The sequence below is a fragment of the Hypomesus transpacificus genome, unplaced genomic scaffold, assembly GCF_021917145.1.
Source record: "Hypomesus transpacificus isolate Combined female unplaced genomic scaffold, fHypTra1 scaffold_94, whole genome shotgun sequence".
Taxonomy (NCBI): Eukaryota; Metazoa; Chordata; class Actinopteri; order Osmeriformes; family Osmeridae; genus Hypomesus; species Hypomesus transpacificus.
This window is the reverse complement of record NW_025814043.1, coordinates 416275-441073: the sequence shown is the minus strand read 5'-3', so window position 1 is coordinate 441073 and position 24799 is coordinate 416275. Positions and strand designations below refer to the sequence as shown.

Sequence of the window (24799 nt, the reverse complement as noted above, 5' to 3'; positions counted from 1 at the left end):
ATATCCAGGGGCGTGACTATGGAGTGATTTTATAGACTCGTAAAATAATCTTAAAATCGGTTCTGCATCTAACAGGTAACCAGTACAGGGATTTTAAGACTGGTGTGATGTGCGCCCTCCATCTAATCTTGGTGAGGACTTGTGCTGCAGAATTATGTATCTGTAGTTGACGAATAGCTTTTTTTGGGAAGACCAGGCGAGAGCATTACAGTAATCCAGTCTGCTTGTGATAAAAGCATGCATCAGTCTTTCAGTGTCAGCCTGAGAGAGGAAAAGTTGCACCTTAACAATATTTCTTAGGTGATAAAAATATGTTCTAGATATATATTTGATATGAGTTTCAAAATTTAGATCAGTAAAATATGACACCTAGGTTTCTATCCTGGCACTTGGTGTTACTGTAAGTCTCTCTTAAAAAGAATTCACTGATAACTAATACCTTTCATCCTAATACCCATTTTGTCTTAGTTGAGAGGAAGAAAGTTATGTGGCATCCACACATTTATATCAGCAATGCAATTTACCAAACAATCAATAGAACTGTAATTGTTGGGTGTTACAGAAATATAGACCTGGGTGTCATCTGCATAGCTATGGTAATTAATGTTGTGCCTCCTAATGACACTACCAATGTATAGATGTATAGAATAAAGAGTAAGGGCCTTAAAATGGATTCTTGAGGGACTCCACAGGTCATACCGGTTCGTTGAGCTGTGGTCACGAATACCAACAAAATATTCCCAGCCAGTTAGATCCTTAGGTCCTTAACCAGTTGAGGACTGGACCAGAGGCCGACCTTAGGCTCAGATCCAGAAGGGCAATGGAAGAGCTTTTTGGAGTTCTAAGGTCATTTACTAGATTGACTAATGCTGTTTCTGTGCTATGAAGGTAATTGTCAAAGGTAAATCGTTTTAGTTTTTAAAGACCATTTTTTTCTGACTGTTATTAAAAAAGGGGAGATTTACATTTACATTTAGTCATTTAGCAGACGCTCTTATCCAGAGCGACTTCCAGTAAGTACAGGGACATTCCCCCCAAGGCAAGTAGGGTAAAGTGCCTTGCCCAAGGACACAATGTCATTTGGCTTGGCGCGGAATCGATCCGGCAACCTTCTGATTACTAGTCCAACTCCCTCACCGCTCAGCCATCTGACTCCCAGATTGGCGATATATAGTTGCTAAGGACTGAAGTCTAAATTGCTTTTCTTAAGAAGGAATGTGCCAGTTAAATAGGATTTGTCAGAGAATTAAGACCAATAACTGGGCTGTATCTGAAAGTGTTCTTCAATTTTTATGAGTTCAAATGTCTCATTTAAGTTTTATTATGCTATGCTTCAGACTATATTTATCTTGCTAAATATGCTTAAATGTGCTTGTATGCATGTGAATTGGTTCAACTCACACCTCAAGTATGTATACAGAACAATGGGCCTCATTCTCGAACATTTTCTGAAGTTTCATCTGAAATGTTTCTTACAGGCTTAGGAAAATCAACGTAAGAAAAAGACATCGGCCAAATTCATGAACGCTTGAAAATGTGTTCCTACGCAGCAGAAGTTTTCTGAGCTGTGCTCCACCGTTAGACTTTTCTTAAGTTGAAAGCGCGTCCTCGTGCTCCTGAATTTGCATACATACACGCCCCAACAGCTCCTTATAAGGGCACGCAACAGCAGTGACGTGTGCAGTCAGAATCGACACAATTAGGAAAGCAACAGGAACGCAAGTTATGGCCAAGCAAAAAGCAACCGGTGCACAGTTGCATCGGTGTAACATCATACCAGTAAGATGAGTAGTGGAATTGTTCTCCACTGGATCTAACAGTGTGCACACTAAGCAAGGTTCATTATTATAATTATTTAAATCCGAGGATGTCTGTTATGGCAAGCCGTTTTATCATTTAATCAATTGTAAGGCAGATGTTCTGTGTACATGTACAGCCTAAGTATCTGTAAGGTCAAGAGGTCCTGCAGCGAGGCCTCTCACTGAGCAGAATATAGCACACAGCCCAGACAGTTAAGAAACTTTGAGGCAAATCATGTACGAACTGGGACTTCAACGTAATTAACGACCACCTCAGCTGCTGAATACTCTAGTGTATCAGTCTACTGACCACTGAAGACTCATTAAGGAAGCAATTCTGTGCATTCTATATCTTTTCTGTCCAACTTATGTATTTAAGCATGGCTGAGAGACAGTTTTCACTCATGCCATCAGTTTGTCTTGAACTGATTGTTTGATCCGGGTACTCGACTAATAAACCAAAAAGGTAATCTCCTTTCCGTTGTCGTGAATGCTTCCAGCCTGCCGTTCCACAGATAACCTCCAATGAATTCTTGATATCCAAAATTCAAATTCTCGATATCAAAAATACAATTCTAAGCTTTTTTAGTAAGTATGTTTTATTATTTAACCAAAGAATTGTTGATATCAAAAATTCGAATTGTTGATATCCAGAATTGAATTCTTGATATCCAAAATTCAAATTATTGATATCCAAAATGCAATTGTTGATATCCAAAATCGAATTCTTGATATATAAAATGCCATTCATGATATCAAGAATTCCAATGTTGGATATCAATAATTCATTGGTTAAATGAAAAAATGGCTTGCTGTGAACGCAATCACCAACAATTTCTCATAACTTCATTAACACTTCAAACACGGAGTGTTTTCTTAAATGCAATTCCTTTAATCCTTGTGTTTTTTTAAGGAATCGCATTTGAGACGACTCTTTTCGATTTACGACTGCTATTTCGAGCCAAGTCTTCTGAAGCTCAGAACAAATCCCAGATGAGAACATTTTCATGAATGGCAAATGTTTTCCTAAATCCAATTCAGAAGAAATTCCTTCTTAAATTTTTCTAAACTCCGTTCGAGAATGAGGCCCAATATTACTCGAAATCTCTGCAAATCAATTGCTAGATTATGGCTAGCCACTACACATTTACTGTATGGTTAGCAACTGACTGCCAGCTAGCCTTTTGATGTGGATAAATATGTACTATGTTTTATCAATTTCTCAACGTTTGAAATGATGTAAATAGTTCCCTTCTATTGTGAAATATAGTTAGTAGAAGAATAATTTTAAGTGTCGTGAAGGGCTAGATCCTAAATCCAAACAGACGCACTGGGACTCTGAGTTTGATACAAAATGTTATTCAAACACAATGTTATTCAAACACAAACTTATCTAAACAAGTGACTGTGTTCCCGGGAGCAGACCGGAAATTTTCTCCCGACATTTGTCTTGTATATCAAAACCTCATCAGTTCTGTAATTTTTCTATTGGTACAATACTGTTTGTCACAGATGCATTTTGCATTTCTCACATTTTGGGTCTCTTACCCTAGGGGCTTCAGATTACAGATACATACAGAACTCTCCTATTTTTTAGGCTTGCTATGGTCTTGAATACCAGCTGCACTGGGTTGCTGAGCGTAGGGTCGTAAATTGGTCCTATGGGGGCTTGTAGTTTTATATTGAAAAAGCATATACAAACAGTCTTCTCTCGCCCTCAGCCCCTAAATATCCAGATTTGCACTTTGGGCTTAATATCTTCTACTTATTAGTGGCATTACTATTCAGTCAACAGCTTTGCATCTGGTTTTCAGTAACATAGCATATAAAGGTAAAAAAGGTGATTAAGAGGTTCATTTTCAATCATATAATCCATAATCATTAACCATTTTCATAATTACAACAGTGTGATGTTTTTCTACAACAATTTCAGCATTGAATGTCAATCGTGTGCCATCGGGTGAGCTAGCTGGACTATGCAGCTAGCATAGAAGAAAGTTGCGTAATGTGACGAGACTGAATTTAAAACACCAGGGCCGTTACACCGACAACCTCGGCAACCCTGCGCAAGGCATATATTTTTTTTGTTAACGTCTCTGTAATCGTATGTATCAAACGACTGGGTGTGCAGACACACATACGCTAAGTTTATCCTCCATCTTGAAACTGAGAAACGTAGAAAATGTTTACCATGACCAACGGTTGCTACGCTACAAGAAAACAAGTAACCAATACGATTGGCCAACGCCAGCGTTTAATGGTACTCATTTACATAAAGTTACATAAAGAAAGTCCAGCTTGCAACGCTCCGGTCACCTTCCCACAATGCCCTACATGAGCGTTGATACGCTTCAACGCCCGGTTTCATTGACAATGAATTGGGAGCCGAAGCCCCGCTCCGCCGTAGTGGACACGCATTGTTAGGATTTTGAGCAACTGAACAGCCCATTGGTCGACGAACTGACAAATTGTGGAGGCTAGACGACAGGGTCAGAGCATCTCCTGCAGCTCTTGTGGGGTGGGGAGTTCCTGTCTGCATCAAAAGTGGTCTAAGGCAGGAAAAGCAGTGAACCGGCGACAGGGTACCCTTACAAAAAAGAAGTATATTAAAGTATACTATAAGTATACTAAAATATGGATAGTACACTTTTAGTTAACTTTTGATATACTTTTAAGAAGTATGCTTTGAAAATAGTTAACTTTTGATATACTTTTAAGAAGTATACTTAGAAAATAGTTCACTTTAAATATAATTTTAAGTATGCTTTGAAAATAGTTCACTTTTGATATACTTTTAAGGAGTATACTTAGAAAATAGTTCACTTTTGATATACTTTTAAGGAGTATACTTAGAAAATAGTTCACTTTTGATATACTTTTAAGAATGCTTTGAAAATAGTTCACTTTTGATATACTTTTAAGTATGCTTTAAAAATAGTTCACTTTTGATATACTTTTAAGAAGTATGCTTAGAAACAGAAAATGGTATACATTTCTTCTGGAGTAAGATGTACGTTTTCTATTATTATACAGCAAAAGCAGTCAAAATAATTTTAAAGGACATTACAGGTTACATTTTTTAGATCCATCTCATTCTAATTATTCATGTCTATGAAAATCTATTATGCATTGCACATTGAATCTTTTTTTGTTACTGAAGCTGTAACCTTAATTACTGCCAAAACATTCTGAAGCCCTATACTACGGTGGCCCTGAAGTGCAGATCACACCCCCTAATATGAGTTCATCCCCCAAATGAAACACTCCCCCCCAATACGAGTCAACTCCCCCCAAATCGGATGACTTGTTCACCTCCCCCAATACAAAAACACGCTCCCCCAAATGGAAAATTACATTACATTAACTCAAAAACACATAACATTAACTCTGAACGGAAAGGGTAGGTACTACACTTGAGCGCTGATTGGATGCAGTAGGCTAACTAACAAGAAATAAGAAATTGATTGACAGAAGTACAAAATGCAATAGCCTGACAGTTACGTGCACCAGGACATTTATTTGGGTATCGAAGCATGTAGCATAGGCTACGTATGCAAAAGCATAAATTGCGTGTTAAACGTAAACATCGATAGCCAAACAACTAGTCCACGTAACTCTTTCATTATCATGAACATGATCGTTTTGGTTGGAAGGAGAGAGGAAACATTAATGTTTACAAATTCAGAGTCATGACACTACTCTTTATTTTTATCAGGGTCATTCCTATGAAATAATCTCAGATAGGCTGTTAACGTTTCACAATATAAGTAGCCTATGTGCATGCTAAAAACGCAGTTGAAGGAAACAGGACTTTTCAGAAGAAAAAACTAATAGTCCACTACAGAAAAACAAAATGCCACAATGACAGAGTAACGTGGACCAGGATAGTTGTTTGGCTATCGATTTTTACATTTAACACAAAATACTTTTGCCTAAGTAGCCTACTATTTGCTACATTCTTCGAAAGCCAAACAAATGTTCTGGTGCACGTAACTCTGCCAGGCCATTGTATTTTGTACTTCTCTCAATCAATGTCATATTTCTTGTTAGTTAGTCTACTGCATCCAATCAGCGCTAACGTGTAGTACCTACAATTTCCGTTCAGAGTTAATGTAATGTGTTTTTGAGTTAATGTAATGTCGTTTTCCATTTGGGGGGGCGTGTTTTTGTTTTGGGGGCAGGTGAACAAGTCATCCGATTTGGGGGGAGTTGACTTGTATTGGGGGGGAATGTTTTCATTTGGGGGATGCACTCATATTAGGGGGTGTGATCTGCACTTCAGGGCCACCGTACTATACTCTTATACTAATAATTATCAATTGGAGTATTAATGGAAAAAAAACGAAAAAGCTACTTGAGAATTTGAAGGTTATACTGTCAAACTGACTGAAGAATGAAATAACGACGTGAAATGATGAAGATAGTGTGGCTCATTGGCTAGTCAATTCCCATGATGCAAGGCGGTAAATAGTGTAAAACATTGCTGGTAAGTTTGCAGTTTGTTCGAAATATAAATGTAAATTCATGAATTTCGTTTTTTAAATGTGTCTGCTTAGAATGTAGTGTTTTGTTGCGTGGCAATTGTCATTGTTGTGCTGGTTTACCATTGTAACCATGAGTTAAAGGACTGTTACGTTTCATGAGAAGAGCTGGATTCGTAAATTGTTGATGCCTATGCAGTAAGTTGCTTCTTTCAGAATCTGCAGTGTGACTTTGTGAGGGCCCCCGTTCTCGCCATGTAAGATCTGAGGCGTCTGAGGGACCCCTAAACATTTTTATTTATTAAGTCATAGTAAAATTATATTTATTAAGTTTACTTCTTGAGGTACTTACATTAATTGAGAGTGCACTTGAAAGTATTGCAAAGTATACTTTGAGTCTCTTTAGGAAGTATACTTCATGAACTCAAAGTGCACTACACAGGTTACTTTACAGTATTCCAAGGTATACTTTTAAGTACTTTAGGAAGTATACTTTATGAACTGAAAGTGCACTACACAGGTTACTTTAGAGTATTCCAAAGTATACTTTGAAGTACTTTAGGAAGTATACTTGATGAACTGAAAGTGCACTACACAGGTTACTTTACTGTATTCAAAAGTAAACCTTAAAATACACAATAAGTGTACTTTAAAGTGTACTAAATGACATAAAAAGTGGGACAATTCAGTTTACTTAGTACAAAAATAGTATATAAATAAGTACACTGCTAGTATACTTTAAGTAAAATGATAATAGTATACTTTTTATACTAAGTATACTTACAAAATAAACTTGAAGTATACTTCTTTTTTGTAAGGGTATTGATGCACATGGTAAGTGAAGGCTTGCCCGTGTGGTCCAATCCAATAGATAACCTAATGTAGCTCAAATTGCTTAATTAAGTTAATTCTGGTTCTGATATAAAGGTGTCAGAACACACACTGCATTGCAGTTTGTTGCGTATGGCGCGGCGTAGTCAGGTTGTCAGGGTGCCCATGCTGACCCCTGTCCACTGTCGAAAGCGCCTACAATGGGCATGTGAGCATCAGAACTTGACCAAAAAGCAAGTTTTGTTTTACATCATGTGGATGGCTACGTGCTCTGCTTAGCAGGGGAAAACATGTCGGCTGTTTCAGACCATGTACAGCCTTTCATGGAAATGGTATTTCCTGATGGCAGTGGCATCTTTCAGCAGGGTTACGCCTCTGCTGTGACGCGCCTGGAAGCGCCGCCTTTTTTCTTTCGGCGCCCATGTTATCAAATGGGACCAACCACACTGGCTGCGAAGCTCCGCGATCGCCGCGATCTGCAGCGATCGTTTCGGCAGCTGGTCAAATTTTTTTCTTCCAAAAAGACACATGTTACATGTTCGGCTGCAGGATGCTAAAATTCACCATATTAGTTGATATATTTGAATAAAAAAACATGTTTTTAAGATTTTACTACATTAATTGTAGACTACGGTGAACATTTGTAAAGTTGTAGACTTTTTTAAATATTACTCTGGAGGCCTACTTACTTTTTCAATATTCACCCTATATTAACCTAACTACACAATGTTGGTAACGAGCGGCCGTTCTATGTGGTTACCCTGATAAAAATTAATGAAAATAAATGGATTGATCTGTTTAGCCAGCATGCCCGTAGTTGTTTTGTTTGTTTGAGAGAAATGAGTTGTCATGGGTTGCACACAACACACGCGTGCAGACATAGTCTACCGAGAGAGAACCCCCAAGTTGATGTTGAAAATCAGCGAGAAATTTAAGGAGATGGACGACATCAAATTAATTCTCGAAGGTGAAAAGCACAGGGAGTTGTAGGCTATGACCCGCACCAATTTTACAAGGACAGCGTAGAGAAGGATCAATGTTTGGATGCTGTCGGGGCAGCTGTTGGAATAACACGTTACCATGTGAAAAAGGAAAGCTCAGAGTAGCTGAAAGGCTCGGTGATCGGCGCTTCGCGGCGCATCCAGGCGCTTAGCAGCCAGTGTGTCCCAGGCGTTATGCGCCCTGCCACAAAGCAAAAATGTTTCAGGAATGGTTTGAGGAACATGGAGTGTTGTTCAAGGTGTTGACTCTCCCCAGATCTCAATCCAGTCGGGTATCTGTGGGATGTGCTGGACAAACAAGTCTGATCCATTGAGGCCCCACCTCGCAACAAACAGGACTTACAGGATATGCTGCTAATGTCTTGGTGCTAGACACCACAGCACAACTTTAGAGGTCTAGTGTCCATGCCTCGACGGGTCAGGGCTGTTTTGGCAGCAAAAGGGGCACCTACACTTTTATTAGGTAAGTGGTCATAATGTTATGGCAGATATAGCAATATAATTTAAGACTAGCCCTTGCTTGCAATCTTGCCCCATCATTGAGCAATATCTCCAATGCATTTGGGGTACATGCATATATGCATAAGATGCTCACAAATTGGTTTGCTGTGAAAGGTGCATGGGAGTTTGGGTATGTTTATACTTGTTTATGATTCCATGATGCTATGGTATTCTCTTCTTAATTTAGGCATCTAATTTCTAGACATAAAGGTGGTGGTAAATTGATAAAAGATCCAAGTTTGGAAGAGGACGAAAGGGAAAGTTACGTTCACATTGAATCTGTGGGGACTCAAACTTATCTTACAGTGTACGCATTGTGCAGCATTTCTGAACAACTACTGTTATTGTCGTATACTATTCCAAGCTGTTCCACCCCAACTCTCAGTTTTGCACTAATTATAGGGATGATTAAACAGCCCCCTGTAGATCTTTACTGAATCCAAGACACTGTTTCAGACTGTAATTGATGTGCAGTAGTTCAGTGGTTCCCAACCCTGGTCCTCGGGGTCCCTGATTCAAATGAATGGGTCGTTATCCAGCTCTGCAAAAGCCTGCTTTTGACCATTCATTTGAATCAGGTGTGTTGGAGCAGGGAAACATCTAAAACATGCAGGACAGGGGTGCCCTGAGGACCAGGGTTGGGAAACTCTGCAGAAGAAGAAAAAATAAGCTGATCTTTACTTCGGGTATAGTCTTCATTAAGTATTTTAGATACTATAGGCGGTCTGTACTTCATAATTAGATAAGAGTGGAAACTTGGTTAGCCAGTGAGTGGATTACTGTTGGGGATTTGTAGAGAACTCATCACTTAATTACATAACATGATCTTAGTGTACGCAGGGTTGAGACAAGCTGCAGTAGTTTTCCATGTTGAGCTGCCCATTTGCTGGTTTCGCACATCAGTGATCAGGGGACTTTCTGCCTGTCCTGTCATCAATGGGGGAAGTGTTCTGACTACAGTATGCATTTACATAAAAGTCATATGTCCTCAAACAAGTAGGGTAGGTGTAGGTACTTTATTCATCCCTAAGGGGAAATTGTGTCGTGATGGCAGGCAAAACAAAGTGTGCAATAATGCACAGGGCTGTGGTCATAGCAATGACCTGCCCACTCGTGTACCACTCTTGTACCACAAACTGTGTATTAATGTAGAAACTCTATACAGAGACACATGCAGGTTCAGTTAAAATCGGTATGCAGTCCCTATGAGTCCTTTTGATCGGCTTGTAATCAGAAACCATTCCTGGAACTTGACAGTGCTTCATTTGTTAGAACCTTGACAGTGCGTGCACATCGACCAGATGGTAATTGATGGTTGCAGAACACACATGAGGAAGACTTGTGGAAGTGTCTTGGACAACTTAAAAGGAGATTCTTACCAGGTGAGAATGAAGAGGTTTTATGTTGTGGAGTTCCACCCCATAGGGGCTCTGCTCCTATTGGGTTACCCCTCTACGTTCACCAATAACTGAAGGCCTAAATGTATCCTCCGTCAGGTGCCCCCTATATAAGGGAGCGTCAGCCCGCCGTTCATTTCACCACAATAGGCTACATTGTTTCATTTCAGCATGGGTTGCCAATATCTGAAGCCACTACGAGATTCTTCACCCCCAAGAGAAACCCGCTACCACTCACCAAGAAATGTTGTCTCATCCTTCACCGTCGAAAGCTGTTCTCATGGCTCACAGCCGCTGCCACGACCTGAATTATAGATGCCACAAATTATGCTTTGTGTGTCTCGGCCCAGGTCATGTATTACCCTACTAACTACTAAGTATTGTTTGAAGATGACTACACAAAGGACAGTTGACCATTTGGCTGGCCAACTCCTAGGGCTTTATTATCTACTGGTTTGAGGAGAGATGTCACATCAAAGAACAGTGAGACAATTGGTATGGAGATTTATTGTTTCAAACTATCACTGAGTTGAGTTAGCCGATCACAGATTTTGCTACATTGATTGACTGACCTTATAGAATGCCATTTTATCTGAAGTTTATATAAGGCAATGCATGTGTGATAGTTCTTCACCACTCTCTCGAACGACCTGTAGGCTACATCTGCATGTCTTTCGCTATGACGGGTCCGGAGTACTCTGTTCATTCTTAAGTTTGTGCAAACTAAATACATTTTATTGAAACCGCCATTTTGACTATGTTCAAATCTACACAGTACCGTTAGATTGTTCTATGACAAGGAGCCACTCGAAGCTGTTGTCTCTGCAATGGTCTCTGAAGGAGAGAGTTCAGCCGCAGATGATGATGCAGAGGACCTTTGGAGGCAGACCTAGGGCAGACTGGCCAAGCCCCTCCAGCGGACGCCGCTTCCTTCTCACCCAACCTTCCTCATTCCTTGTCCTGCCCACCCCTTGGACAAAGACAGCGAGCTCTCGACTGAAAAACCTTTTGCCTCCCCAGTGACTTTGTGGAGAGATCTCCCTCAGATTGTCCTTGACGCCGCCATTATTGTGGGCGCTCCAGTCCTGGGTCCCCTTCCAGCAGAGGAATATGAACCGTGGTCCTGGGGGCCCCACGCAAAAAATAAGGCTTCTAAACCTTTTGTCCCCTCCATGCCCAAGCAACGGGACTATATGGAGGGTTTGTGGGATGCACCCCTTCTCCACCCACGCACCAGTGGGAGCATTACTGCCATTCACACGGGCTGAGGAGTACACCACATTGATCATGGAAAGCATTCCCCTACTGCAACCAGCCCTAGCTACTTATCTGGTGCTGAGATTTTGTGCCTGGGCTTCGGCGAAGAAAACTAATCTGCCCTCCACCCAATGCCTCTCTGGCAGTTCATGCTGGGTACACATGATGTGGGTGTACAGGAGAGAGCGGAAAAAGCCTTCGGTCCCCACCACTGTTTGTTCTGTTGTTGAATTGTACAATAAAGCATTAAAAGAGAGGCTCAGCCCTCCATGCTACTCTTTCTGAAAAAGACAATGCTTTTGTCCTTTGACCCGCCTTTGGGAGTCAGTTCCTTCGCACACAGCCCTTGCACAGGGGGTTCTTCTGTACATCTTCTCTCCGCTGCTAGCCACCCTCCCTTTGATGGGTCGGGTGACGTCAGAGGCTCTCTCGCTGATCTTGATGGCTCCCAAGCGACCGGGCACCCCGTGGTTTCCAGGGACCAGTTGCATAAAAATAGACCTAGCCTTAGACTTAAATGCAACTTTAAGTCTGACTTGCCATAAACACTTCAATTTACCTGTTGCATAAAGCTATAAGATCAGGGACTAACGTAAGACTGACTTACATAGCCTGTTGCGCTTCGCATAATGGGTAAAATAAGACACTTCGCGAAAAAAGAAAAGATGGCGGTCAAAATAGCGACACTTAACGCCAAAGATTGATACATTTAAACCTGATGAAAACCTATATCTGTTGGAGGAATACAATTTTGAAAAAGTTCTCTTATTAACAAATAGTGTATGCGTTTTTAAGGTTCTTAATTTAACCCCAACGCTACTTCCATTTATCAACAACTCCAATGCAGATGGCTGGTGCTAGCGTCAATAAAGTGAGTTATGTTTTCATCTACTCACTCGTTCAATAAAACATTTTATTCTGCGGAAAAGCAGAACCCAGTCAACATTTTGTGCAGTTACAAATAACACACTTAATTCCTTTTGTATTAAATTATGCTAAAATAATGACGTAGCCCACTAACAGATCGTTGGTATAGCAACTCCCTTACCGCAAGGTTTAGCCAGGGGGAGAGGTGGTAACTTTTTTACCTCAAATTAAGTCAGTCTTACTATTTATGCAACAGACAGGCTTAGTTAGACTAGTCTACCCTGACAATGTAAGACAGTCTAAGGCTAAGACTAGTCTTAAACTAAGTTAATGCAACTGGCCCCAGGGGATGTCCTTGGCTGTGAAGGGCCCTCTGCCATTTCCTCCTCTCCAGGATGCGCTCTCCCAGGAAATCGGGAGCCCCACTCATGACTTGGTTACTGAAAGGGATGCAGAGGTCTCTCTGATGCAGTTATTCAGACCATTCAGGGACCCCCCACGCAATCCACCACAAGAGGGTACACCGCGTGCTGGCAGGCCTTCTCACAATGGTGTAACGGCCAGGGAATCGACCCCATCTTGTAGAGACTTTCCTGCTTTTTCTACAATCGCTACTTGTGCGGCAAACGTCTCTGCATGTTACGAGGGTTTTGCTAGATCTACTCTGTTCACCCACCCTTTGATTAAGCATTTTGTGGTTTCTGCTTGCAGATTTAGACCACCTCACAAGGGCGTCTGCTTCCAGCTGGTCCTGTGCAGGCCCCCATTTTAAACGATCGCTAATGCCTCCTTGCGTTTGGTCTCTGCATCTGGTCTCTCTCAAGACGAGTCCTGATGACGGTGAAGCGTGTGAGCGACTTGTGCGCCTTATACACGCATGGAAACTGTCTGATCATCTCAGGCGATCAGACAAGGGTGGTACTACGCCCCAACCCTGCCTTTGTGCCTAAAGTACTCAATCGGATGCTTCAGGCACAAAGTTATGAAGTGAAAGAGTTCTTCCCCCACCTTTTAAGGACCTAGAGGTAGAACGACTGCACAAGCAGTGCCCAGTACGCTCTCTCACGTTACTTGAATTGCATGGCATCTGTCCGGTCATCACCTCAGTTGTTTGTCTGCTATAGGGGACCTAAGGTCAGAAGACTTCTCTTCACCCAGCAGCTTTCACACTGCCTATGCGACGCTATCGCCACAGCTTTGTGAAGTAATGGGTTGTCCCGTGCCACTTGGCATTCAGACTCATTCTACTAGAGGGGTGGCTACGTCTGTAACCGCCCTTTGTGACGCGGTGTAGGTATAGCAGAAATCTGAAGGGGTGTCTCGGTCGTCACCTTAACCATATGTTCGCTATTACCTTCTGTATGTTGCGTCCTCTTCCTTCGCTCACTCTGTCCTCTGCGCTGCGTGAAAAGGGGGGGGGGGGTGTATGATGTCGCTATGGCTGACTTGGGGTATGACTAAGTGCTGCGGAGTGCTGTTGTGGTGTTGTTTTAGCTTGCATTTGCTGTCGCATGGGTCGCTGAGAAACATGCAGGATTGTGAGTGTGTGGTCGCTTTCTATGCTACCTGTTTGTTCCCTTACACTTGTACTTTTTGGATGCGTGCCTCCCATTTGCATATGGGGATCGTCCCTCCTGTCTCCACCCCTCGGGCTATTTTACGTTAGTTTTGGGAGAATTAACGGTAGTCTAATGCCCCCTTATGGCACTTGACAGTGGATACATTTGGCTTTCAGTGATTGGCTACGTGAACGTAGAGGGGTAAACCAATAGGAGCCTCATGGGGCTCCGCTCCACTCATAGAACTGGAGCTATCTCCATAACCAACGTTATAGACAGAATGAATTCTCCCATCTCTTTTTTTGCTCCCTTCTCTCTCTACCTCTCTGTCAAAATTGGAAATCAATACATTTAGAACGTTATCGTAATTTGTCAACCATCACACAACTAGCAAACGGTGTGTACAACTGGCACCATAATATCTCTGTACTCTGTTTTGCTTCAGATCTTAGTGGAGGACTGTGTTCCTGTGTTAAAGAAATATGTGGAGGAAGGTAGAACATTTGATTATGTCATCAATGACCTTACAGCAGTTCCCATCTCTACAGCTCCAGAGGAAGGTAAGTGAGGATGTAGTAAAAAAAAAAACGGTTCCATTTTTTTTTAATCTCATGCATAACAAAACTGGTAAATTAATTGCAATTCAATGTGGTGTTATATCCTTGTTGTTTATTAACATTAGAATTGTCTTGCACAAGGAGGGTCTGCAATTGAGAGTCTTGACATGATGTGTACATTACAAAACTCTGTGTGATAAAAGTTTGTAACACAGACATCATTCATGTCAGACTGAAACCAGGCAAGGTTTCCAAATGACACAGCTCCTTTCCTCAAGTTGTGTAATTTATGTTCAAAGAGTTAACCTGCTGTTCGTAAGGAACAAAAGCGTAACTTGAAACATTCTGACACTATGCCGTGTGGTAACAATCTTTCTCCCTGTCTCAGACTCTACATGGGAATTCCTCCGTCTGATCCTGGATCTCTCCATAAAAGTAATGCGACCCAGTGGAAAGTATTTCACACAGGTGAGAAAGTAGAAAACATAACAAGTCATCAAGGGTTTGAGGTAACAAACAGACTCATAACATTACACTACTACTGAGCCTTGTAGGTGTGGATCACTAGAGCAGTTGTTTCTCCTGGCACATTTTCCAATGAAGTTCAATAGGAAAATGAGTCAACAGACATGAAATTAAAATGATTTACCAACAGCAAATCTCTGTTGTGGAACGATAAGGATGTTTGATGTTAGTTTGCTACCTCAGACTATGGTAGCCCTGAGGTGCAAAACACACCCACTAATACGAGTAATTTCATGATAATGAGTTACGTGGACCAGGATAGTTGTTTGGCTATCGATTTTTACGTTTAACACGCAATTTATACTTTTGCATAAGTACTTGCCACATGCTTTGATAGCCAAACAACTGTCCTGGTGCATGTAACTCTGTCATTATAGCATTTTCTCATTTCCTGTTAGTTACTGTGCATCCAAGTGTTGTATTTACCCTTTCCATTTGGAGTTAGTGTAATTTTGTTTCCCATTTGGGGGAGCGTGTCTTTGTATTCGGGGGGGGTGAGCAAGTCATCCTATTTGGGGGGAGTTTACTCGTATTTGATGGGAGTGTTTTCATTTGGGGGGTTTACTCGTATTACTATGGAGCTAAAACAGTAACAGTAAACTGAGGTATTAAAAATAGAAATTGGCATTGAAACAACAAGTATTGGCACTGAAAAATTTTCAACTGAAGAAAAAAAATCTCCCAATACTATTATTTTATTTTGATATTTGTATGCATCATGATGGGTTTTTCAATATCAATCTTAACACATTTTCTTGATTTCAAGTTTTTATTACGCGGTCAGGATTTTTACAAAGTCACTGGTTTTCAGTTTCAACTTTCTGGTTTTCAGTTTCACTGTTTTGGCATAGAGGGGAGGGGCTTGAGGGGAGGGAGTGCGCCCCTCCACCTGAGTCCGTCATCCTCAGACGACGAAGTAAACAGACTTACTTGAGATTTGGTGGGTGCAGGTGAACTTGTGGAAGCAAGCTGCACTGAGGATGATGGACTCTTGGTGAAGGGGGGCGCACAGTCACTCCCTCCCCTCTACGCCAAAACAGTGACAGAAAGTTGAAACTTAAAACCAGAAAGTTGAAACTGAAAACCAGAAAGTTGAAACCGAAAAAGCAGTGACATTGCAAAAATCCTGACAGCGTAAAAAAACCTGTAATTGAAAAAAAAAAAATGAAATCAAGAAAATGTGTAAAGATTGAAATGGAAAAACCCATCATAATGAATAAAATTATCAAAATAAAATAATAGTATTGTGAGATTTTCTTTTTTCTTTAGTTGAAAATGTTTCTGTGCCAATACTTTTTGTTTAAATGCCAATTTCTATTTGTAATACATCAGTTTACTGTCACTGTTTTAGCTCCATATATTAGTGGCTGTGTTTTTTGCACTTCAGGGCCACCGTATCAGACCCATAATGAATTGCAGTAATTATGTTGTAACTATGTTGATCTAACTGTCAGAGTAAATAAGAACAGAGAATGGTTTAAAGGTGGACTCACAGAGAAATGCAAAGTTTTGGTCGTATGTTGTGAGAGAACTTAATAAGAATCACCGCGCTCTCGCACTAACTATTGATGTCCCTGCCAAAGCTGCATCAAACTAATGTCCCTGAACTGTACTTAAAGTGGGTTAAGCAAGGGAAGTTTCTATAGTTCATTGTGTTGCACATTAGATTGCGTAATGAGGGGCCTGTGCCCCAGTAGAGCTTTATGTCTAGCAATGCTCCTGGCATGATGTATATTTTTCTTTCTCAAATATTTTGGAGTGGGTTTATTTTAGGTAAAACATCCATCAGGAAGCATCTCACAATACACATTTTGTCTATAGTAAAAGCCACACAGGTTCTTCAGATATGTTCTGGGTGACAGTAAGGAGCGACATTAGTCCCAGCTCAAGTTCAATCTAAATGTAATAGTTTTGAATTTGCAAATTTGTGGCACAAATTGTGCCACATTATAAATTGAAATTATTTTTATTTAATATAAAATCCAGTTTGAAAAAGTTTTACTCTTATGACATGAAACTTGTATTTGTTCAACTTTGTTGTTGGCATACACAGCTTGTCTGATATCATAAATCACTTGGAGGCAGATAACACTCTCCTCTCTTCCAAAGCGCTCTGTCTTTTTTTCTCAACCACACAATCACTAGCTATTATAAATCAATGTGTTGGGAATAGTGTTGTCACAAAAACCTTTACTCGGGTACAAGTCTACTCATACTTCTTTTATTTATTTTTTACTATACCAGAACTTTTGAAGTTACGGTAGTACCTAGTTGGACGCTGACAAGCACAATGTTGTCAAATAAATCTCACCAGAAGTCACTGGTGGCTCTGAAAAGTTGCTACATCTAATGACAGTCGTTAAATTGGCAACACCGGACAATCATAAGACGCCGGCATGGAGACAAGCAGCTAATGCTGCAGGGGATCCACTAAAAGTTGTTGACAAGAAAAGTGGAAGAGCCACAAATTAAAATAATTTGGGTGTGAGGCAGATGACAATGAGAAGATTGTCAATTACCAGAAACCAATTTGCAAACATCACCGTTCATGTAATGCAAATGCAATACCTAATACTGGGGCATACGAAAGAAGAGGGCACAACAGGGTTAACACATTTTCACAGAGGCTTTTAGATGACATAGTTTGCCAAAGTTTGTGTGTTGGGGTTTGGGATAGGCTACATGTACGTTATGTGCTTGTAGTGCGACCAAAATTCCCATGAAACATGTTGAATCCACTTCTTACAAATGATGTTCTCTACAAATGATCTCCAAGTCATCTTCTGAGTTTGCTTAATGTCTTCACTTAGTCCACACATGTTTGCCTTTAAGCCTACATGCATTGTGATCGTTAATGTTCTGTTGTTGTCATAAAAACATCCTTAGATATTGTAGGTTACTGTCAAAAGATGTAACCTATTTTAGTTTTGTGTCAAATTTCACTGGCATTGGTACCGACTACTGAAACTTTGGTACTGTGACAACACTAGTTCGGAATTGGTTTGTTAGATGGATTCATATTACCGACAAACCTTTAGATATATTGGTTGCTATCAAGACGTGAAGTTACTTTCGGCAAATATGACAAAAAGTGCTTCTCAACAACATTGCCTACCCTTCTGGCTAGCTTCATTAATTGTAATTTTGCCTTTAATTTATCATTTGTATTTTTTTCATTAATTTGTAATTCAGCACAGTTGCTAGGCAGTGAGATTAAGACCAATAACAGTCCATTTTCAAGCCTACTTGCTTAACCTTTTGGCTACCCGGTGTATGCCACTGCCCAACAACACGGTAGTTATTCACTTTTCAAGTTTATCGCCTTATGGAGGAAATACATTGAGGACGATTTAGGATCACTTTTCATTATGTACTGACCTGATGGTAAAAAATTTTTTTTAAATTTAAACTCAAGTGTAAATTTATGCATTCTGGGTACTATGCATCAGTTTCAACTTATGATGGCACAAATACAACTATCCAATACAATTACCCTCTACAACAGCACTGAAGTCGGCTTTGATGTTGTAGAAAAGGCCCAAAACTTAGTTATTAATTTAAGTTTGGGTATGATTGTTCATTGCTTTCCGCTTACCCTACGCAGATTCGTTTGACATTGAAGTATTAATCAGGCTTAAGTTAGCCTACCTAAAACCTGACATGTGGAGGAGGCTCTAACGGGAAAATGTGTGCATGATTTGTAGCAAGGATAGCTGTTAGATACCACAAACTACTTCCTGATTCAGAGCTGGCATTTTATATTTTCCAGGCCACAGAGTAGATGGACTTAGTTATTGATGTGTCGGGAGGAGTTTTACGGAAAAGTGTTGTATGTACTGTGGGCTTTAAATTGGCCTGTGGAGAAACGTATTTCCCAATATAATTTATTCAAATTTAACATGCAATGCATTTTGGGTCATCTCAAATTTGTCTTCCCCAAACCATCTAATGTAATTCTTTTTACGTGTTTTACATTTCACTCTGAATCCAGATATTTAAGTAATTTATTTAAACCAATGAAGAAATCTGCAATATATGTCTGTCGTCTATAAATGTTCTGGAGATAATATATGAGCTTTTTAATACTACAGTAAATGCATGATAATGCAGCCATGCAGAAAGCAAAGTCTACATAGAAATGGTTCGTCAAGTTTGGTATGGAAGACCTTCCGTAGCCTGCACAAAGCTTTGACCTGAACCCAATCAACTAGCCTGGTCCTAACAAGACTCTCGTACATTTCCTTTGTACAGAGAGTCTGGAATCGCTCCATTGACAAGCGTTAACGTCCTTGAAGGCGGGTACTCTGGTGACGTTTAAACTCTGGATCTGGCATAACCAATCGCTAGCATTTGCCTTAGCCAACTCCTTCACCACTAACGGAGGTAGCTGGAAAATCAAACTTTTCCCAAACCCCTTGGGGAGGAAGGCCATAGCATCATTGCCACCAACAAAACTCAGCAAAGATTATTCTTGCTCCGGCTCTAACTTCTGGATATTCGGCAGCGTTGCCACAACAGACCGAATGGCTTCGCTCGCACCTTTTCTCAGCCGCAATTACTGAATTTTAACTCAAACTAAGGCGCAACATCAACGTCATCGTTCTCAGCCAGTCCTTCTGTTCGCTGATTGGACCGCCAAAAATGTGAACATTTTGCAAGTAAATTGCCCAATTTGCTAAATAATTTGATAGCTATTTAAAAAATATGTGTACCCTATGCTTGTGTAATGTCGTTTTGGATCATATTTTTTTATATGGGGTTGAAATGAGATTTTAAAAAATTACATCAATGGTGCATTGACACTAGCCTGGTCCTAACCAGACCCTCGTACATTTAATTTGTACAGAGGGTCTGGGATCTCTCCATTGACAAACGTTAACTTCCTTGAAGGCGGGTCCTCTGTGAAGTTTAAAACTATTGGATCCGCCCAGAGCCACTCTGATTTGCCATAACCAATCGCAAGCGTTCGCCTTAGCCAACTCCTTCACCACTACTGTAACGGAGCTAGCTGCCGTAGCTGGAAAATCAAACTTTTCCCGAACCCCGTGGGGAGGAGGGCCACAACATCATGGCCACCAACAAAACTCAGCAAGGAATGTTCTTGCTCCGGCTTTAACCTATATTCGGCAGCGTTGCCACAACCGCAGAATAGTATCGCTCGCATTTTTCTCCGCCGCCATTACTGAACTACTCAAACAAGTGCACAACATTAACGTCATCGTTCTCAACCACTCCCTCTGTTCGCTGATTGGACCTACAAAAAATTTGTTTCTGGAAACCGACTTCAGAGCCGAGCTCCCAGACCAAGTACAAAAGCAAAATCCAAATTGAGCGGAAGTACGTAGGAGGGCAGAGCCAGGCTACATTGACTCAGGGCAGACACATGGAGTTGTCTGCCTGTTCCATGTTTGTTTACCTAGTTATTTGATTTTGATTAAAGGGACAGTGCATTTTTGAATGTGAGAAAAATTAAGAAAATAATTTTCACTATCAATATGCAGATTGATTAACGTAACACAACATGAAATGAAGTGATTTTGTGCATATATTTGCTGGGGCACTGCTGCGTCAACACATTTCAGCCACAAAGTGGAGTAAAGCTGTGTGTGCGCTCATTGGAAACAAAATAATCTTCAGAGGAGCCTAGATCCACCCGGGTCGGCCACTCACAACCAAACGTGCGGCCCCTGGATGTTTTCGATTACGTAATCGCTTTGTGATATTGGTGTTGGTGCCAATCTCTTGCCTCATCTCAAGCTTTTACCCTCTGCCTCTGAGCCCAGTTGGCTCAGCTTTTGTGGCCAAGGCCACTGATTTCCATACGAGATGCAGCCGTGCAGCTTGTTTGCTGAGCAGGAAGTCAGGGATTTATTTTTAAAGACAGCGCCCCAAACTGGCTTTGAAGGCAGCCTTGGCCACTGTCCACAGTGCTGAGACTGATTGGGCTGTCTGGGGCTGCCACAACATCTACAGGATACTATAAAGCGAGGAATTCATTTCAGAGAGACTAGGGAAGAATTTTTACAGTTTCCTATATTGGCCCAACTGGGTACACAGTTTTTTTGTGTTTTCTATCCCCCCCCTACCCTTTCCCCTCTGTGAAGCGCATTGTTTTGCATCCTGGTATGAAATGCACTATATAAATAAAGTTTGATTGATTGATTGAGTTTGTGTCTGTGTGTGCAAGTTTTATAGCAGGATGTTTTTGGTAACTTCATCTTTATTATCCAAAACATATATCCCAGGCATAACAATTGAAAAATAGGTGGTTGAAACATCTTTGAATTTAAGTTACATACAGTATAAAGTGAAAGAATGTGCCTCGTTTTTGCTCATTTAATCCGATTGACCTGATAATCTGTTTCCATATAGACACGTAGGCCTACATCTACGAATATGTGGTCTCAAATATACATAAAGAAAAACTAAATCTATTCAGGTGCATTCAAACAATCCCCTTAGTGAAGGTTGGCTAGCAACACAGTGACTGACCTTCAGTGACAGGTGGAGGGAGGTGCACAAAGAACACATTCATTTGTGGTATCTTGCTTCCAACTATGGGTTTTGACAACCCAGTCATTTTGAGCAGATACACATCTAAAACATGCAGGGCTACAGAAGGCCCAAGGACCAGGATCAATGACCAGGATTGAGAGAGGCTGATATAGAGGGGTATTAGAAAAGCTTACAATGTGAATGCGCCATTCCCTTCTTACAGCGTGGACGGCCGCTCACATGAGTCTTCAGACAAGGACGTTACTGACAATAATTGCTTTCAGTAAACTTGTTATTAGCCAGTTTTACAAAAATACATTTCAAGTGTATTTGTTTTTGGGGGCATATTTTCCAGTTTTCAGATGGTAGTGTTTGAATAGCAATTTCCATACTGACAGTTAACAACGTCTGACATGCACCAGCTCAAAATCAATTTCTCTATGGGATTAGGGGGTAAGTCTTATTTTACCACAGATTCCTGGAATTATAGATAGGGCACGTGCCTGCGGTGATGACATTCATCTCAGTGGTTTTGGTACCTATATTTCTCAGATCACAATTGAAATTCTCTGTAATCTCTTAAGTACTTGTTCAACCTCCGAATCTATTCTTGCCAAATTGCCAATGCTGTTGTAGCCTACATTCATGCAAATGATTATGTAGACTTCATTTGTCTGCTGTTTCCTACGTTATAAATAGCTTATGTTATGTTGATAATAATTTACTATATTGTTTCTGTTAAATTGTCGTACCACCACAAACATCTAAACATTTAGTTCATTACAGAAGTCATTAGATGCACAATGGTTGAGCCAATTGTCATACTTGTAGGCCTAATTCACCATACAGTGCTTGTACATTTGCAATGTGCAGGCAGTTTTGACATCAGTGAACACAAAACAAAATTCACTGATCTATTCTGAAAGTAGGCTATATCCACTTAATTTGTCGTTCTGTTCGCTAGCCAGCCCCTTTGAAAGCATATGAATATCGTTTGTAAAAGTGAATTCACTTCTAAATAACAATACAGAATTTACCATTTTCCTTACTACGGTAGATGCCTATAGATAAATAGCTACATATATTGGGGAAGATGCAAAAAAATGTTGTTTAGGTTTGAGGTTCATGTTGTTTGAGGTTCATGTTGTTTCATTTGTAATTTGTTTAACTACTTGCTCTTATGTTTCTTTCTATTGGCACTTATTTGCTTTTCACAATATATGCTTCATGCTGTGGTTACCCGCAATCTTGTTTTTTATAATCATTGACCTATGCACTTTTGTAAAGCTCTCTCTTGGAAGTCACTTTGGATAAAAGCGTCTGCTAAATGAATAAATGTTAATGTAATAGACCATCATTTTGCAAAATTGTGCCGCCTAGTGCAAAGAAATGCAATGGTTATCCACACAACAAGGCTGCACAACTATAAATGTGAAGTGTGCAGTGATTTTAATGTAACATTCAATACAATACTAAGTTTAGATCACTAAATACAGGTTGATAGTCACATTTGTCCCATGTGTATTTCAGCTTCTTATCTGTGTGTAGAACATTTATAACACGCTCTTTAATTGTTTGTTTGTGCCCCAAGGGTAACTGTGCAAACCTGACTGAAGCTCTGAGTCTTTACGAGGAGCAACTGGGAAGGCTGTCATTTCCAGTAAACTTCTCCAAGGATGTAGTATGTGTGCCATCCTACATGGAACTGTATCCTTCCAAATGACGCTCACACACAATCAATTTAATCAGTACCTAGCTGGCTTTACAAGATATATTGGAAAAAGGGTATTTGTGCACCTATGATACAAAATGAACACTACAATTCCACTGTCTCCATAGTCAAAGCTTAAATTGACATCCATGTAGGACAGAACTATATCAAAAATGTAATTTTTGTTATTATATGCATACATAAAGTGGCAGCTTACACTCCTCAACAAGCATGTGTAGGTGGGTTTTCTACACAATTTGGAAGAAATAAAGGCGTCTTTCCTATTTGACCCAACCCTGATGGAAGGTGAAGAATTCGTACTGTAGTACCAACAGGGAAAGACAACACTGTTTTACCATTGCTCCATATATTACTGGTTCTGTGTCTTTAACCCTTTTTAAATGTTTGTTTTTATTGTTTCATGTCTAAACAAGATTGTGCTATCGTTTGTCCTGATATTTTATGTAGGGTTATTGTTTGCATGTAGCTGACTCGGAGAACCCCTGGATGACTCTGTCTTTATTGTGCTTTCAACCAGACCCTCTTTGACTGTTCCTTTCATTTATGCAATAAGTATTACATTTAGTATGGTTTTGGGTTGTGTGATATAGTTAAATCAGATGGATGCTTGTGCATTTCATTCTTTGTTTTCAAGCTTGTGCTATCAAGGATGTGGAGTGTCAACCTACCCGATGAGGCTGAAGTATCACACTTCATTATAAAAGGGAAAAGGGTCATTCTCTGTTTCAGTTTCTTGCTTGAACAACATCTGTGTGGTTGTTGTTTGTATTATGTAGCGCCTCCTACTGGATCTTATTTTTACATGATCAGTTTTCTACAAATGTTTGGAGTCCATGTACTGGGAGAGTTACGTTTTTATTTTGTGTAGCATGCTTATACACAATGCACATTCAAGCCTTCAATAATTGTTGTGGTGCTTTATGTTTTAATTTATTTGGTATTATTTCACCAAAGGCAGTTTTATCCCGTTAGTAAAAATTACATTTTGTTTAGTAGTGACAAGTTATTAAAAGGGAACTGCAGAATCTTTTTGGGAAGACCATGTTCTTGTAGTTTGTTTTCATCACTCATGGCAAAAGTGTAAAGTGCAAGTATGTACGTTAGGTCCATTCTGTGGTAAAAGTACTGAAATCCTGAAGAAGAGCGAGTAGAATGTTGTTTCTCTTGGAAGAAGTCAGTGTGTGTCGGTGTCAACAAAGCAATGATACACGACTGGAACAAAAACCACAAATTTGTATGTTTCCGTTTTTAATTAGGGGATTTACAAGTGTAAACTAGTCTAGAAGCTAAAATACCAGGGCTTGAAATAAACCTTTTTTTTTATTGGTGGCACTGGTCCTCCCAACTTTAAAAAGCTAGGAGCACCAGCAAAAATTTCGGAACACCCACCAAATATTAAGGAGCACCACAACTAATATTTTTAAGTTCTAGATTTACAGGGCTCTCGTGTTTTATCAAAGGTTTGCAGTGAGATTACCATACCTGTCAACATTTGGGTAAAACAAATTCTGGGAGACACTGCTCCCATAGTGATCCGCAACGGCCACAAGTAAGTTATTGCGACATTTCTAACATACAACTCAGAACGAAGAAAACACAGTCAGTAGTAGCGTATTAAAATGGGCTACACACGTTCCGCATTCTGACATCGCAGCCTCTGCATGGGTTGTACCAGAGCCTCTGTGGTTGTACCATGTGAGGGAGTTCTCCCCTCCCAAATGGAGTTGGTTGGGTTCATAGCCTGTCTTTTCTAAAACGTTTTCTCAGATAGGCTACTGATTGCTGGGCCGGGCGGCC

At 40.3% G+C, this 24799-nt stretch overlaps 1 protein-coding gene across 2 annotated transcripts in view; it reads left to right on the top strand.

Moving 5' to 3' along the window:
• The window catches only part of sms (spermine synthase), a 135825-nt gene extending 111491 nt beyond the window's left edge, over positions 1-24334 (top strand). For both annotated transcript variants that reach the window (XM_047018165.1, XM_047018166.1), the window contains 5 exons: positions 9906-9995; positions 14139-14253; positions 14639-14718; positions 22862-22977; positions 23221-24334. In XM_047018165.1, coding sequence (XP_046874121.1) covers positions 9906-9995; positions 14139-14253; positions 14639-14718; positions 22862-22977; positions 23221-23251 — 432 coding nt within the window. In that variant the 3' untranslated portion in view covers positions 23252-24334. The remainder of the gene's footprint in view (positions 1-9905; positions 9996-14138; positions 14254-14638; positions 14719-22861; positions 22978-23220) is intronic.
• The last annotated feature ends 465 nt before the right edge of the window (positions 24335-24799 follow it).